Source organism: Galendromus occidentalis, unplaced genomic scaffold (genome assembly GCF_000255335.2).
Source record: "Galendromus occidentalis unplaced genomic scaffold, Mocc_1.1 scf7180000077511, whole genome shotgun sequence".
Classification (NCBI taxonomy): Eukaryota; Metazoa; Arthropoda; class Arachnida; order Mesostigmata; family Phytoseiidae; genus Galendromus; species Galendromus occidentalis.
In genome coordinates this window covers 87,646-103,547 of record NW_003805499.1, presented here as the reverse complement: position 1 = coordinate 103,547, position 15,902 = coordinate 87,646, and the positions used below count along the sequence as shown (strand labels likewise).

Below are 15,902 nucleotides of genomic sequence, written 5' to 3'. Positions count from 1 at the left end.
AGCATGGCGCGCTTCCACGTTCTCTATCATTGGGAGAGAAAATCACGATAGAGCTGGCCAATGGCTCCCGGGTCCGAGGTGAAATCAGCGGTTTCAGGGGCGACGCCCTGGTTTTGGTTTCGGTGGACGGGAAAGAGCACGTACGTCACAGGAACCAGGTCTGGAAAAGGGCTCAGGGCGCACCGGAACCTCTGAGCGGGGACAGTGAGGAACTTCTGGGTCCTATTTTCGCGGACTCTAGCCCAGACTCGGTTTTAAGAAGGTCTCCCCGTCTACTTCCCCCGGTCGATTACAGGCGACTTGCAGGACTCACTCCCTCGGGAGAAAAGGAGGAATGTTAGGTCCTCCTCGCCCTCTATCGATTCCGGTTCCAATAAAAAGGCTGATAACTTCGTTATAGAAGTTATTCAGTAGTCCAGACAGTTGATGCCACGTCGTTACTTCCCTACCTCTAAGCACAGAACTCAATAATCCTCGTCACAAGAACCGTTTCGATTCGAGGAATATTGATTCAAGGGATGTGACCTCAAATCAAGACTTGGGGACCACCCGTCGCCAAGCAGCTCTTCCATCATAAGGTCGATCATGGATTCCGCGACGCGTGCAGGCCGTCGATTCATAGCGTCACGTACAGACGCTCGCTCCATTGAACGAGTCTGCCTATGGAAGGCTGACTCTGACCGAAAATCCCCGTCGCACTCATCGGAACAGTCCGGATTGCGATCGAGAATTTATCATGCTATTACTCGATTCTATCACCTCGCCGTCATGAAGATCATGCATTAAATCGTACCCGCTTTCGGAATCACGAGAGACTTCGCCAAAGCTGGCTTCAGAAGTCTTCTCCTGGCAAACTCTTGTAGCGTCTGCTCGAAGCTTTCCTGCCGATATCGGTATCGCCATCGAGAGCGGTCAGTTCTCATTCATCGAAGGAGTTTATTCATTTGGGAGTTGGGGAGGAGAATCGGACAAGAAACGGCCACCAGCCGTCGATGCCGATTCTCGCCATTTCGCTGGTCGCCAGCGGAATGGAGGCTCTAACCAAAGAACTCTAACTGGGGGATCGTAGCGGCACAACTCGAAAAACTCCCCATTGAACAGAGCAGGCGAAATATACTGCGCAGCCCAATCATTCTGTAGAAGCGGATCGGAGTGGAAGCTAAACGTGGAAAAATTTTGGCTTCGAAGCCTCACCCTATCGGGGAAAATCACGAAAACACATTTATCAGTGAATGCCAGAGGAACGAAAACATTGGTCGGTCGCCAGCGACGCTCCATGCAGCCGCAACCGAGCTACTAGTCAAACACTTGCTGATCTCTCACGACGAGCATACATCTTCCACAGAATTTTCAACCGAACAGCAGGGGTACAACCGTGAGCGTAACGAGTGAATGCGAAAGTACTCTGAAGTCATCGGCTTTAGACGCCAAGGCCGAAATCCTTCAAATTTTCGGGCAGAAATCTATTGAGCTTACGATAGTACGTGTTTCGTTCGACAGAGTGAGTAAGACCTCTTTGTTGAACTTGTTTTTCGATCCGTCGCGCGACGGGCTCCACTCGCTCATGTTGTCCTCCTCTCTTGTAGAAGGGCCAGTCAGTTCAAATAAATCTGAGAACATCGTAGCGTGGATTGGTTATCCTCGCTTTGGAACCTACGTCGACCGGTGAGTCAGTGAGCCCATTCTTTTCTTTCGTCCATTCCACAGGGATGGCTTGAGGTGTGACAGATACAATGCGCGATTCTCGAGAGGTCGGAGATGAATCCGCCGAATAGTCCCGGAATCAGAGCCTTCCCTCGGTCAGGCTTCCGTACTGTATACATTTGATACAATTTCGATCCCCTCGACAGTCATAATGAAAGTCATCATCCTTGTCGCTCTCGTGGCCTGCAGCGTGGCTCAATGTGTCGCCATTGAGGCTTTTGGTGCGCCCAACGACAATGTTGACTTCAAGACTAGAGCCGTGACGCCGGAAATCGTCGCTAAGGCGAAGGAATTGGGTAAAACCGATAAGGTTGAGATGGTGAAGCTCTCCGAGAATACATCGACTCGTTACAATCTCTACCATGCTACCCTCACCGTCGATGGTAAGACCTGCCATATGACCGTCAGCGAAGAGAAGCCCCTGAAATTCCTGGAACAGTCCGACAAGAACAACTGCATCCTCTGCTGTTGATCGGGAAATTCAATAAACATTCAGTGAACCACGGGCTTCCGACTCTTCTTCTGTTCCCTGTCGCTTCGTCAAATACAGCGAGGAGGTTTCTGTTTCCCGCCCTCTGAGGATGGTTTCGCTCGAGTAGAGTGCCCGTGTGAGCCTGATGACGTCCTACCTACGTCTCATCATCCGCTTGAATGATTCAGTAGATCTGATGCAGAAGCTCATCATCCACAATCCATAACATGACGTTCATCTCAACGACAAGCAGACTCTTCCGCGGACGTTGACGATAATTAAAAAGCGTCTCATTCGCCAATCATCCACAACGATGAGAATCACAAGACCTGAGCTTCCGAGCAGGCGGAGACCATTCGGACAGCTATTTCCGCCTCCTGATATAGATTTTCGACGAAGCGAGTTTCGGAAGGGGTCTGAATGGCTCCAATTCCAGCCTGCGACAGATTCGCTCAGGTCTTTGTCAGGCAACGCCTCGGAAGAGCTCTCCCAATCCGCCCGTGGTCTCAAAACACCTTGAGTAAGACCAGCTTCATTGAATCAGCGGGCTTGATCGACCTGAAGCTCTTGCTCAAGGGAATCGTCTGAAAATTAGGCCCCAAGCAACAATGGAAGATTCGGTCCGAGCATGTTCCGAAATCGTTCTGTGTCCGATAGAAAATCACGACTGTCAAAGCTCGCGACACGTCATGGTAAGACAATTTTATTCCGCTAGCTAATCGACCTGGCTATTGGATCTCTCGAGACACGGAATCAATCAAACGGATAAATTTCGTATTCACAAAGATTGATGCTCCGTTCCAATATCGAGAGTCACGGATCTCACGATGTCCCGGGTGAAAGCAGCGCTCCTTACTGCGTATGTGAGGGAGGACTTCATATCGTCCCAGGAACCTCTCTTCCTATCCCACGGAAGCGGAGATACCTGGACTTTAGCGGCCTCTTCGACTCAGCAAAGGTTCTTTATCAATCGGAAATTAGAGTACCTATGTTCATCGAGTTCGGATATAGTTATCAATGCATCAATCTGATCAAAGTTTCAATATGATCATAATGCAGTCGCCAAATGGCTCGTATAAATGGCTCGATGGCCTGCATCGAAAACGATATCGGCTAAACACTCCCGAACTGTCAGAACGGAGCGGTTTCAAACATTTGTTGAATGACAATAGTCGACGGAAGAGGACACAATAGACAACCGAAACGCTTTTAGGCTAGCATAGCAACGCTCGTCGATGTCACTCCCCAGAATGCCGCGCCATGCCGGTTAAATGGAGCTCGGCGAATAAGGGTGAAGCCCGAAAACTCTGCCTGAGCATCGGTTTGTGGGACCGCAGGCCCTCTCTAGAAGCTCCGAGGAACAACTTTAACGCGAGGCGCTCGGTCATATGCTCGAGGCGGCCTCGTCTTCCCGCGTCGCATTCCCCTCAAAAACTCAGATTGTCATTTTATCATGAGCCCAGATTTTTCCATTGGCTTCTCGCGTCTCGATACATAGCTGTAGGACTGAGTGAGGTGCGAATTCATCTCGATTCTCGGGTGGAGAGGACTAGGGGCAAGAGACCCCACGAAATTCCGGCACCGGGGTCGGGCACCGGAGCTCGGTCGACCGTCGCTGAGGAGCTTACTCCGGCGTACATTTGAGAAGGATGCGATTGAAACTCATGAAAGCAGAGCATTCACCCTACCTTCTTTCACGGAATATTTGTGGAACAGCTCCAACACGCCTGTTGAGCGACGATCCCATCACTCGAGCTGGTGTACTCCTCGCCTGAACCGAGTAGTATCCGGTGAACTAGACAGCACCGGCATGAGGTTTCGGCCTCGCTGGCCTGAACCTCTCTGCCAAGGGCACGCTCACTAAGCAGTGCCATCCATCGGCGTGAAAGCTCCCCAGGGCTACCGCGCTCGATCGGGGAAGAGACGTAAACAAGCATTATCGAACCCGATGGTCATCGGCTCGATCTGATCAATGTCAAACGAATGTACACGCAAAATTCTTCTGGAGACAGAACTTGATCGAGCCGAATCTAGCACGCAATCTGTCTCTATATCAGAGGTGATTTGGCCTTCGGGAATCCTCATCGCCCGTCGGAGATTGCGTCTTCGAAAGCGAAAAGCTGACGTTCCATCCAACATGGGAGTCCTACTCGAGGATCCGACTCATCGCTCCGCGTACGAGGTGTCGCTTCGGGGGAGAAAACTCTGAACTATGCGGGTAAAATAATGCGCAGCCTTTCTTCATGAGTAGAACTCCGCCATTTTAATGAGTGGTAATAAGCATTTCCTCAGTCAGATATATTCTTGTCATCACAGCACGCGAAATCGCACGTATCCTTTGTAGCCATTCTTTCAATCCAATAAATCCAGTAATTTCGACGATGAATCCTGTGAATCGCCATTGGTCTGTGTGGGAGGATTATCCAGCTCGCAAAGAATGTCGAGATTCGAGGTTGGATTCGGAGCTGCTCCGGGAGTCAGATTGGGTGGCGGAAGATCGACCGCTTGCAGCATCTCGTCATCATCCTCGTCCCCCTGGTTAGCGTTTGTACGGAAGTCGCCCTCCTCGCCATCCTGTAATGGAAAGCTCTTCTCAGCTTCCGGATATTCTGAGTAAGACACCTCTCGCCCAACCATGACGAGCATAGTCATAGAAACGCGGGATCCCGGAAAATGAGGCTCCGGGATATTCGGCATCGTGTTTCCTGGCCGATAGCCTCTTCTCACCTGATACGGACTGGGCTGTGAAGGGTCTTTGTACTGGAATGTGCTCTTACACAGATCAACCTCTATGGGGAAAATCGCGGTTTCCTTCAGTGCTTCACGACAATCCTGATGATACTGCGACAGAGCTGTGACCAGTCGCTGCAATTGGAACACAATGTCCTGGACGTGTTTCTGGTCGAGCAGTTCGAGCTTGACGAGCACGTCGGCACGAAGCTTGGCAAAGCGGATTCTGGCTTCCTGCCGACACCGTAGTATCAGACGATACTCGTAGTTTCCTGTTTCAACTCGATATAGAGGCTCTTGGAGGGCCTGCGAATCAGACGCGAAATATTAAAAGACGGACGAGGCGACAGAATGCGTTGGCCTCGAGTACTGCGTGGAGTACTACGTTTTTCTCCAACAAGACTCACCTGGTAGGCGTATTCTTCGTCGTCCATTTCCTTGACTTTTAAACAGTATGAAAGATATTCAAATTTGGCGTCGGCGTATTTTTTCACGGTGAGTTTCGTATCAGGGACCGCTTTGTTGAGGTACGTATTCAGGTCGGACAACATGGGTCTCACTGTTTTCAACAATTTGATTCCGTGCTTCTCGATGGAACGATGCGCCTCCCCGAACTCGGTGAAGGCTTCCGAAGCTCTCGGTTGCGGTTCCCTGACGCCTATTTCCGCGAACACGTCCCCGAACTGTTTGTATATATGACACAACTCGAAAAATGCCTTCAGAGTGCGATGCGTATATTCCATCAGACCTCGATATATGCATTCGTTACGGAAAAGCTCGTCCATTTTCTTTACGAGACTGTCTGTAAGCAGAAATGGAGCCTGCAGTCAGCTGTGGTCGACGAAACAATGAATGCGATTTGTGACGCTGGCTAGATCCTTTACCATTGCAGAGTATGGCGCGGCTCAGTCCGAGGGCGTCCGCGGTCGACGAGTTCATCGAGTCCACGATTCTATGTTTGACCTTCTTCAGAACAATGTCGAGCGTTTTCCCCTGCTTCGGGTCCGCGTGTAATTTATTGTAGTTGATGGTGACTTCGGACTTCACGGATTGAATCATCTTGGCAACCTCGACCTGGATTAACAGAATGGAAAGCATTCTATAACCGAGCATGGTTTCACTTCCTTAACCGGGAGAGAGCATGGAAGCGCTATCCGCGAGGGAAGCTTGTTTTCGGCGAACAGATGAGCAGCTCAGCTAACCTTCGTTTTGCCCTTCGTAGTTTTGCCGGATACAGCAACGATCTCATCGCCGCTCTGGAGTGTGCCGTCTTTCGCAGCGGGCGTATTGTCGAAAACCTGAACCACGTATAGGCACTGACAGAGGGGAGCTCCACCACCGATGGAAATCCCGATGAGATTATTGTCGTCTTTTCTCAAGGTGACGGAGCCAGATGTCACCGTCATACCCCTGATCGGGAAGAATCCAGTCAGTTAGTTCATCAGATCCCGCTGGGGTCCGGATTCCTCAGAACTGAATGAATACACGCGCTCGTGGAACAAAGGTCGAAATCATGATGTGTAAAAGACTGAGCGACTCAGGTCGAATCATACAATTTATCTTGCATTATAAGAGCTTGCGGAGAAGTCTCCTCGCGCACGGGTAGTTGCTGGTAACGGCAATTTGGCGGAACCATGATCAACCAATCAAAGAACTGAAAAGTCAACTCAATGAAAGCCAACCGAAAGGATCGAGAAATTTGAGGCTCTGTATAGAAGTTCGCTCCGAGCTCCAGAGAATCATAGACCGAAGAACTCAATCATGAGCAGAGATGAGCGAGGAATATATTGGCTCAATCACATTTCAGTGGGCCTCTCATGGAACCACGTGATCATCTACGTAGGGATCAATCCCCAAATCATTGCAGCCCGCGCTGCTCAGCTCGGTTTGCGGGACCGGGTGGCCGACCAGACCCCAACGACCGAGATTCAACGTGGTTCTATGAGCGGATCCCACCTTATTGATTGTCCGAAAGAATGCCCCTGAGCAAGCTCAGTCTTCGAAGATCATCGGGGACGAAGCACAAAAACACATAAGTAAGCATTCGCGATCGGTTCGCGATCTGGAATAATGAACAATAATAATCCACTACATATCTTACATTTTGTCCTCCTCGTAGAAGCCGCCGTCATCGTAATCGAGCATCATCTTCGCTCGTGATATGAGAATTTGCTTCAGATGGACACCTCCACCTGGAAAGACGGCGAAGAAATGAGGCAAGGGACGTGGTATTTCATTGAGTATACTGCTTTCCCGATTCGTTCGATACTCTATCGAGTAACATGCGGATGGAACCCGCGCGGTCTCGATTGAGCCCGTTTCCTTGACTGGCCGGCCAGGAGAAAATCTGTTCGCAAATCTCGAATCGCACCCAACAGCACTCGTGCCAGAGTTCCGAACAAATCCCAGCCTGAGAACTCTATCCGCGGTCGAGAGTTCTAGTTTTTCTGCTTGGTCGCAAGCGGGTATTCAGCTCGGTTCTTCGAGCAAGCCTGCTTTCTCGCTTGCGATCGAAATATTCGCTTCTCGGAATCGCTAGGCTCTCTTCAGGATTGCATGGTGCCAAACTAGAAGAGATCTGCCGCAATATATTCGATAGAAGACGTCGAATAATCTCCTCGGAGCTCGCCATCACACTGGGAGTTCCGAATTCTCACATCTAATTCTCGAGCATGCAATAGCCCGTGAGCTCAACATAGATGGACCGATGAAGCATCCGAGAGGGCAATAATCCGTAGAAATATTCCTTATACCCGGGTAAAGTACTCACTCTAAAATGGAGCGTTCGGTTTCAGTTGATAATCATCCAGATCGGTTGTAGCACGACACTCCGAACAGATGGAACGAAGGAGCCGCTGGGCCGATTCCGTGTTTCGAAAAGGAGCGAAAGGACTTTCAGCTGCGACGGCGCGCCACATCCGCAAATGGGTTATGTTCACAGGTCTACAACGAACCGATGAAAAGCTCCTCTGTTCGACTCCATGATGCGGGAATGCGCGCAGATTGCGGGAACAATGAGACATATAGGTGGATCATCGCAGCCGATAAGGATTGTGTCTGAGTGGAATGATCCCGAGGGAGACGATTTTCAGTGCCGGCAGTGTATGCATCAGTGGACCCTAGGGTGGGAAAAAAGCATAACGTTGGATCTGGACAATATGTTTCTCTCTCATGATCCTCGAGAGCAGGCAGATGGTAGACTGTTTCGCTTCAAGGGAATCGATAGGTTCTCTCCGGGTCATAGATCCAGTTCCCCGCTTTCTGAGTAAAGTTTGAGCATTCCGGCGCGATGTCCGGTAGGATACGTCAGACTTCTACAGAACGAGAAAATCGTGTCAAGGTTCGAATCTGCCACAATGGAATAGTTACGCTCTTGGTGAGTCCACACAATATCTCGCGTCCGAGAAACTCTCTGTTGCTGCGGTCAATGATTCAGCCGGGTCCATCTGTTTTCCTCTCGGGAATGTGTCAAGAGAGATAAGTTCGTTCGTTGATGCTCTTGAGCTCCACCGACTCCAGAAGTCACCGAGTGCGACATCTTCGAAGACGGTGTGAGTGATGATTCTAGATTTCGATATTCGCCGACCGCTCGGGGAACAAGCGCTAAGCCCCCTTGCTAATCTGCAGACATTTTTCCTATACAGAGAGCTTCCATGACCTCCCTTCGATGAGGGAGAATGTAATCACGGAGTGAGTTCCGCATATACGTCGAGAGAACCGCAGGACACCCGAATTCAGAGCTCCTGTCCCCCAGAAATTCCTCTCCAGAATACGTTTCCCCGTCTACCTACCGTAATGGTGTCCTAGAGTCCGCGGAGTCCGACGGAATGACTGCAAGTGAGATGGCAAATGATGTTTCACTGCTGACGGCGAGACTTACAATAGAAACTCTCGAGCTACAGAGGGATTCGAGCGAACAGGCGAGAGAATAAGGTTCCTCACGACAGTCTCACGTCCGTTCACAATTTCTCCGGGAGACAGGCTGAAATCTCACGCCGAAGCATGAGTAACTTCTCAGTCGCTACGTCCCCGATAGCAAGTCGCGGGACGTAGCTTGCCGGGACAGTTTCTCGCAGACTACGAGTTTGGTGCGACGTGAATCAAGCCACCTCATATATCAGTCGAGAAGGGAACAGGTGTCATGAGAGCCGCCGTGAAAATGATGAGTGTCTCGATACAGTAACACACAGATTTCAAGGAACTGATTGCTGAAGTTTCATCGCGTGAGTTACCCTGTACATCGGGATTAGATCGCGCGGAGCTAACCGGAGTCGGGGCCATTTTTAGAGGCGAGTTTGTTTCAGAGGGCCCGATGGGGGCTGGAAGTCAGATGAAATAATCTGTAAAGTAGGATACAGGTAGATGAAATGATTTTTCGCCCTCTACGAAAAGCACTGAACTCGGCCTGAAGGGGAGAATTACCTGTTTATGAGCTTGAACAGTCGAGCTCTCGCGGCTCAAGGTGATCGAATGGATGAGATCGGCTCTTAATCTTGTCGTTTACCATAGAGCTGGATAATCGTGTCTCCGCTGCTGGAATCTCTCGTGAAGGGAACGATGGAAATCGCAAGGGCAATAATTATTCGGTCGATCAGTGAGCTCCCGGAGGGTACAGCGGATTGCAACTTGATTAGTTCATCCGATTATTATCACTTCACGCATAAGCCCGATGTCACGGAGATCAACCTGATTATTTTCTAAGCAGATCTTCCTTCAGAGTATCAAGAGAATGCCCATCGCAGGGGCTCATTGAATAGGCGCACTCGTCAACTCGGGTCACAATGACAAGCTTGCGAAATGGCTTTACGATTCAAATGGTTCTCGCGAATATGAGCGGCAACGGCAATGTTTCGAAGTAGCAACACGGGTGAGCGCTACCCTTTCTCACTCCGAGGAGAAAGGACCACGTTCGTTGGCTTTTTGCCGCGAAGACCTTGCGCCGTCTATCCAAGTTTCGCTGGGTCAGCTGTGTGTTGCTCGTGTATCAAGTGATGCAGTTGCCGATGAAGACTAGACTTGCCCCTAAGGAGCACCATGTGAACCGAGTCCATCGAAACTAACCCAGCGCACCGCGACCGCGGGTCAAGTTCCAACGTATCGAAGTGAGCTCTATGTAGATCGAACATGAGCGAACTCACAGCAGCTCACTCCGTTCGAAACTCTGACCACGATGAAATCGGACGGATAGATCCTTATAGATCCACGGGAAAACTAAATAACCAGACGGATCCCGCTCCGATTTTCCGTGAGCCGCTGCACCGGGCCGGGGTCCGCGCGGCACCAGAGGATTCAACATAAGACCCTCATGAGTGAACACACTCTTCCTTTACAGGTCGTGTTTTAGAGGAAGATCCCAAGACAATCCATCCTTCTAAAGCTCCATGATTCGATGGACGACCTCCTCAAGAGAACGAGGCGATGGAGTCTTCCGTTAGTGCTTCTTTTCTATAGAGGACTCCCATCCGCCTTCTTCATTTGTTCGCTAGAATACATAGCGCCCGAGAAGCAAAATTATTGGTGTATAGACGATTCCGGAGCTCGACGCCACAATGGCACCGATCAGTGTCACTATTTGTCGGGAGACGGCAGAGAAAATGCCTGCACCGCTTGGGAGTATCAGATTAAAAGCACGCTCACTTCAGAGGTTAGTTGGAAATCGCCGAAAGAACACCTCCAAGCCCGCGTACGCACGGAACTTCGAGAGTCCAGCCTGATATATGGGTGCAAGCCTCGAATCCTGAGCTCGACCGCCATCGGAATGTGAGGCTTCCCCGGAAGACTCTCACTGCTCCGAATATGGCAACGCCGGCGTAGAAGACCTGCCCAGCGGATCCGAAGATCCTATGACTTCGCAATCTCGATAATTGCCATGACCAGAGAGAATGCGGCACTCAAAAGCAACATTCCGGGACTCCATTGAGCTGTGTTGATCACAGCAATGGATCTCAATGAATGGAAACTGATGTTGGGCAATTTTCCAGTTCAACGCTGTTTGTGATCGCAAAGACCTCCGGAGATGGGCGCAAAGTGCGCTCATGTTCGGCATGATGATGGGGAATCTGATCTTCTCGCACATCTCCGATTGGTGAGCTCGATTTCCCGCGCTGTGAATAGTCTCATTCGATTCGATCAGGAACTGCGGAATCTCTCGAACTCGGTGATTCTCAAATGAGGTACTTCGATTCCTTTCAAGGTACGGTCGGAGAACAATCTGCCTTCTGTCTCATTTGTGCATCCTCGGCGGCGGAATCGCTTGTTCTTTTGCGCCGACTTTCCCCGTTTGGATCTCGCTACGAATCATCATGTCACTCGGACTGGGAGGGAATCAAAATGGACCTTTCACTTTGGGTGAATAAATCATTCGCTCATACTTTCGCAATCTTAATTTTGACGGGAATCACTCGATAACTAACCGAGCGATTTCATTTCAGGGATGGAATCGACGAATCCCAAGAACAGAGCCCTATTGGCGGTCGGAGACACTTTTGGTTGGGTCGCCGGAATGATCGTACTCCCAATATTTCCGTATTTCATCCACGACTGGCGGCAATTGCAATTCGCGATCAGTCTGTCAACTGTGCCAATGCTAATGATGGCCTGGTGAGCTTGGCCAGCGCTTATTTTCTCTGTCGGCTGCCCCTCAAACCCTGATCGTCTCGCGTGTTTGATTAATCTCTGGCATACTTTCTAGGTACGTCGACGAATCACCCCGATGGCTCGTCGCCACACGCAAAATTGAACGTGTCAAAACCGTCGTGGGGAAAATTCTAGAACGGAACGGAATGCAGAGATCCCCTGATGACGTCGACGATATCATTAGCAGATGCGTCCAGGAACATCAGAAAGCTCTGAGTGAACCGAAAACTACTCTGGTTGATCTATTCAAAACGCCGGGGAGAGCATTGACGACCATATCACTCTACCTGCAGTAGTTAGTATCGGCAGCAATCAATCGCTCTGTATCGTACCTATATCTGACATGAGATGCCCCCGAATTGTATATGCAAATCCGAATCGAGTCTTAGGAGAAATTTCCTTTCAGTCCCCTGAACATATTGGTTTACTATAATCTTTTCTACCTGATTTTGGCCTTGGACACGGGAGGCCTGTTCGCGAACCTACTCTGGGCAGGCCTATTCGAAACTCCGGTCTTACTTCTCGTCTACCTCCTCGTTGAGCATTTTAACCGGAGATCCTTACACTTCATGTGCAACTTTTCGGCTGTTGTCTGTTGCGCGGTTTCATTTCTCTATCCCGGCAGTGAGTTATTTCGGATTCGGTTCACTACCTATCCGTTTTGTTTGTGGCTGATTTGTTCCTAGTCCAGCCGCCTCCTGACTAGGTTTTTCTTTCCAGTGGGCGCGTTGTACCAGCTCCTGTTGGCAACAATCGCGAAGATGGGTGTCCAAGTCGATTATTCAGTCCTCGGAGTTCATGTGAATGAAATCTACCCGACGCGAGTGAGGGGCATAGCACTCGGATCTTGTGTGACGATATCTCGCTTAGGAGCGATTCTCTCTCCATTCGCTCACGATCAGGTACATGTTCGAGGATTATGCAGTAGTCGCTTGATTTTTTTCTTCGTCTTGATCGATCTTCGATGACGGCCGCAGCGACATTTTCGGAGAGTAAACGAACTTTTTTTCCCGCAGGATACCATTAACGAAAGCCTTCTGAATTCGTTGGCATGCCTTGTGGCGCTGTTTCTGGTGATCCCTTTGAGGGAAACGTACGGCAAACCATTGCCAGACAAGTTCGAAGACGCTGACAATGATCAGAGTACGCAACAATCTACAGTTCCTGAATAGGATTACCTATATCCGTTTTATACTCGAACCTTCGAATAAACTGAACTTGTTAAGTTTTAAAACCGTACCTCTATGTAGCGACTCGAGAGATAGGTTTCAATTAGATTTCCCTCTTCGACAGGTGAACTGGGTGTGGAAGATATCGAAAACGCTCAACCGCTCTTAGATCATGATCTTCGCGACGATTCGAATGTTCTCAAGAGGCGATGCTCCTTCTAGATGATGCTTCCTATCCGTGGGTGCGTGAATGCTCAAAGATACGATTGCTAAGGTACCCACCGCAAAAACATCAGGAATCGATATTGGGAATACGCTCCAATAGTAGGAACACAAAAGTCGCACAGATTCAGGAAGATCGAGATGCCAGAATGTGATACGGAACGGGATTGCCTGATCAGGATCCTCATGTTTGTACAGATATGTATAAAGAACACTTTTTGCGTACTCCCGATTACGCCCTAATGAATGAAAGTTTCCCTGTATAAGTCAAACCTAGTTTTTCCGCCCAGCTCTTCCTGTCGCGTTCCATTTTTTCCCCGCTGAATGGAACTCGCGCCAAATCGGAGATTCGGAGCCGGTTTTCTGCGCCAGCTCTCCCGCCAGGGGGCCATCTTAGCCAGATGCTCGACGATAGTGATGTTCCACCGCATCGCTGGAGCTGGAGAGGAAGATTGTCGATTCCGTTGGGGGAAGAAACGTCTCACGGGCAACCCCCATCAAACAATAGATTAAGCCCTATTGAGAGATTCTCGAGGCTGGACTTGATGTTACGGATTCTCTCTCTCTCTCTCGGGTCCCTCCACGGCACTGAACACGGATCCTCCAATCTACGGTCTCGGACCCGGTCGATCGGCACAATTCTTCCCGGACAGATTAAGATAGCTTCAAAGTATGCATCTGTTTTCATTGACGGGGAAGAACGAGCGGCATGTCGTAATTGAAAGCTCAGAGTTTCATTTTGCCCTGCTGTATAACATCGGATAGCTGACGGCAAAAATGATTCAAGGGGAATCCGACAACATTATAGAAGTCTCCGTTTATGCTCTTCACCAGACATGCTGCGTGTCCTTGTATGCCGTATGCTCCGGCTGCAAAAAAAACATGATTCTGTGAGTGAACGATCCACAGCGCCCATGGGAGGGGGATCGTCAACCTCTGAAGAAAGCTCTTGATCGTTCGGAGGAGCTCATTCTGAGATCAGCTGGCTGAATGAGACCTTTATCAAGCGGTTCCCCGGTGCGCACGTAAGTTGTGATCACTTCTTCTGATAGTTCGCAGAATTCCACAGTTGTGCTTTCCGTGAACGACGTGAAATTCCTCGAGCCATTGGAATCGACAGTCACGAACGTCAGTCCGCTGTGGACCTCGCTCGTGCTTCCGCTCAAATCTGGAAAAGAATCGCGATTCACTGGGGAATCACTCCGTGTTGCTTTGTTTACGGGACGGTTGTGTTAGAGGGCACTTGATGCCTTACTCAGCTACCTACTATGAGCCTGTTCCCATTGAGCGCTACCGAGGTACCTTTCAACATTTGTATAGCTACGGACGGATCTTTCGGTTTTTCGTATATGCTTCCTCGACAAGTCACAATCGTATCACAAGCGATGATGAGATCGAATGCATCAACAGATTCGGCCACCTGCAAAGATTGAGCCTTCCCTGGAGTTTCTTATGCCAAGGCCGGAATCACTGATCTGGGAAGGAGGGGTGGGTAGAGCTGACGATGATTCCATGCGGGGAGCTTGGATATTAGGGGCATCCCCCGCTGCCGAGCGTGAAGATGCGAATCAGAGTGTAGATTTCCATAGATTTCGCCTGGAACACTACCAGTCAGGGAGCCACGGAGGCCTGAGCAGACTCTCTCCTTCCTCAATTCATCCGAATGGTCTACGGGTATATTCAGGGCACTCATTCTACCTGCCTCGTGGTGCCGGAGGGAGCCTTCGACGAGGCCCGAGTCTCGATCCTCTGAACTCACCTGTTTAGCTTTCAGCTCGCTGTTCCTTAGCGCATAATCCTGTGGTTCCTTGAAAGAACTCTTGTCAAGATTTTCTTCGAAGGCGGATGGGACGACGTCGAACTTGAGTCCGATCTGTTCGAGAATTTCCTTCCTCCTGGCTGAAGCACTCGCAAGGATAATACGAAGGCGATTCAGCCGTTCCAAGTAGGGTCCAATCATTTCGACGACTCTGACAAACGAAGGAGGAGTCAAAGAAGCCACGACCATCCTCGCAGCAAACCCAACGGAGCACACTGGTGCGGCAATCAGTCGAGCCTTTTGGATTTCCCAAACGAATCCGATCATTCTATGCCACATAATATCCTGTGAATTTTAGGGCTCCGCTCCGGCGACGGAATGGCTCGAGTGGGATACTCACCTTCCGCGATTCCGCCTATATCGAGACGCGACCGGCTTTCTGAAGGGTGCTCCGAAACTCGTTGTTGAGTTCTTCCCGCGAGAAGTACAAACAGCTGATCTAGGTGATACAGCTGACAGCTGATTCGGCTGGGAGCGCAGAGAGGCTCGACCCAAGCAAGACTTCTCCAAGGAAACCCTGCAATGCACTCAAAGCGTCTCATCGAGGTCTAACGAGCTGCGGAAAAAACACCGATGGTACGCCATCTCCGCCGTTCTCGCGCGGCACGAGCTCCTCGTCCGCCAGACGCGCCGTCTTCTCGAGAATCTTCTTGCATGTGGAAATGACCTAACCAGACTCCTCAGGATTGACAAGCCATATCCTCCTCGAGCATAGCCTTCAGTTCCGTTCCCGGGAGTCTCAGGTGGTCGTTCCGGATTCGAATCGAGCTCGAGCGCTGATACAGCGCAGATCAGGAAACTCATATCGTGCAGGGATGTTGTCGTGATTATTCGAGGCCTGCTGGAGCTTTGCTCGAGCAAGTGGCTCCATATCTGCCTATGAGGTGATCCGAACAAAAGAGACATGGCCAACTTATCAAACTTCGAATGCCGAAAACATGCATGATCGGAGTCAACGCGAAAATTACTAGCTTTCGGGAGTGACGAGCGAAGAACTCGATTGTCAAAGCTGCGAAAAGATTTTCCATTAGTTGGTCTTCGAAGTTCTGTGAAAGATGAAATCATCGGAGCTTGGCTCAGATAGTTAACGACGGAACTGCTCCGATCGTGATTGTTCTTGGAGTAATTCCGTTCCTGGAGGCGAGTATCG

At 50.0% G+C, this 15,902-nt stretch overlaps 3 protein-coding genes across 3 annotated transcripts; 1 reads left to right on the top strand and 2 right to left on the bottom strand.

The window, feature by feature from the left end:
- Positions 1-4,465: 4,465 nt before the first annotated feature.
- On the bottom strand, positions 4,466-7,734 carry PICK1 (protein interacting with PRKCA 1). The gene is made up of 7 exons (XM_003746920.1): positions 7,677-7,734; positions 7,008-7,098; positions 6,109-6,316; positions 5,791-5,980; positions 5,314-5,708; positions 4,904-5,212; positions 4,466-4,750 (listed from the first exon to the last, which is right to left on the bottom strand). The coding sequence occupies exons 2-7, from the start codon at positions 7,052-7,054 to the stop codon at positions 4,529-4,531; spliced, it is 1,371 nt and encodes a 456-aa protein (XP_003746968.1). The 5' UTR covers positions 7,055-7,098; positions 7,677-7,734; the 3' UTR covers positions 4,466-4,528.
- A 2,117-nt stretch (positions 7,735-9,851) lies between these two features.
- On the top strand, positions 9,852-12,933 carry LOC100905788 (solute carrier family 22 member 5). The gene is made up of 10 exons (XM_003746979.1): positions 9,852-10,008; positions 10,239-10,550; positions 10,888-10,991; positions 11,100-11,254; positions 11,338-11,506; positions 11,598-11,837; positions 11,949-12,166; positions 12,263-12,444; positions 12,559-12,685; positions 12,836-12,933. Exons 2-10 carry the CDS (start codon positions 10,296-10,298, stop codon positions 12,931-12,933), a joined length of 1,548 nt encoding a protein of 515 aa, XP_003747027.1. The 5' UTR covers positions 9,852-10,008; positions 10,239-10,295.
- Positions 12,934-13,659: 726 nt separating this feature from the next.
- On the bottom strand, positions 13,660-15,174 carry LOC100905641 (probable bifunctional dTTP/UTP pyrophosphatase/methyltransferase protein). The gene is made up of 5 exons (XM_003746978.1): positions 15,093-15,174; positions 14,693-14,903; positions 14,236-14,353; positions 13,931-14,101; positions 13,660-13,802 (listed from the first exon to the last, which is right to left on the bottom strand). Exons 2-5 carry the CDS (start codon positions 14,891-14,893, stop codon positions 13,660-13,662), a joined length of 633 nt encoding a protein of 210 aa, XP_003747026.1. The 5' UTR covers positions 14,894-14,903; positions 15,093-15,174.
- Positions 15,175-15,902: the final 728 nt, after the last annotated feature.

Bases quoted from the DNA above. Each gene is read 5' to 3' on its own strand.
- PICK1 (XM_003746920.1), bottom strand. From the start codon at position 7,054: ATGATGCTCGATTACGATGACGGCGGCTTCTACGAGGAGGACAAAAT. The intron at 5,981-6,108 runs GTTAGCTGAGCT...CTGTTAATCCAG, and splicing joins CTACGAAGGGCAAAACGAAG to GTCGAGGTTGCCAAGATGAT. The intron at 5,709-5,790 runs GTAAAGGATCTA...TTCTGCTTACAG, and splicing joins CCGCGCCATACTCTGCAATG to ACAGTCTCGTAAAGAAAATG.
- LOC100905641 (XM_003746978.1), bottom strand. From the start codon at position 14,893: ATGATTGGACCCTACTTGGAACGGCTGAATCGCCTTCGTATTATCCTT. The intron at 14,354-14,692 runs GTGAGTTCAGAG...CAATCTTTGCAG, and splicing joins GCGAGCTGAAAGCTAAACAG to GTGGCCGAATCTGTTGATGC. The intron at 13,803-13,930 runs GTCTCATTCAGC...TTTTTTTTGCAG, and splicing joins CGGGGAACCGCTTGATAAAG to CCGGAGCATACGGCATACAA.
- LOC100905788 (XM_003746979.1), top strand. From the start codon at position 10,296: ATGGACGACCTCCTCAAGAGAACGAGGCGATGGAGTCTTCCGTTAGTG. The intron at 11,507-11,597 runs GTGAGCTTGGCC...CATACTTTCTAG, and splicing joins CCAATGCTAATGATGGCCTG to GTACGTCGACGAATCACCCC. The intron at 12,686-12,835 runs GTACGCAACAAT...CCTCTTCGACAG, and splicing joins AGACGCTGACAATGATCAGA to GTGAACTGGGTGTGGAAGAT.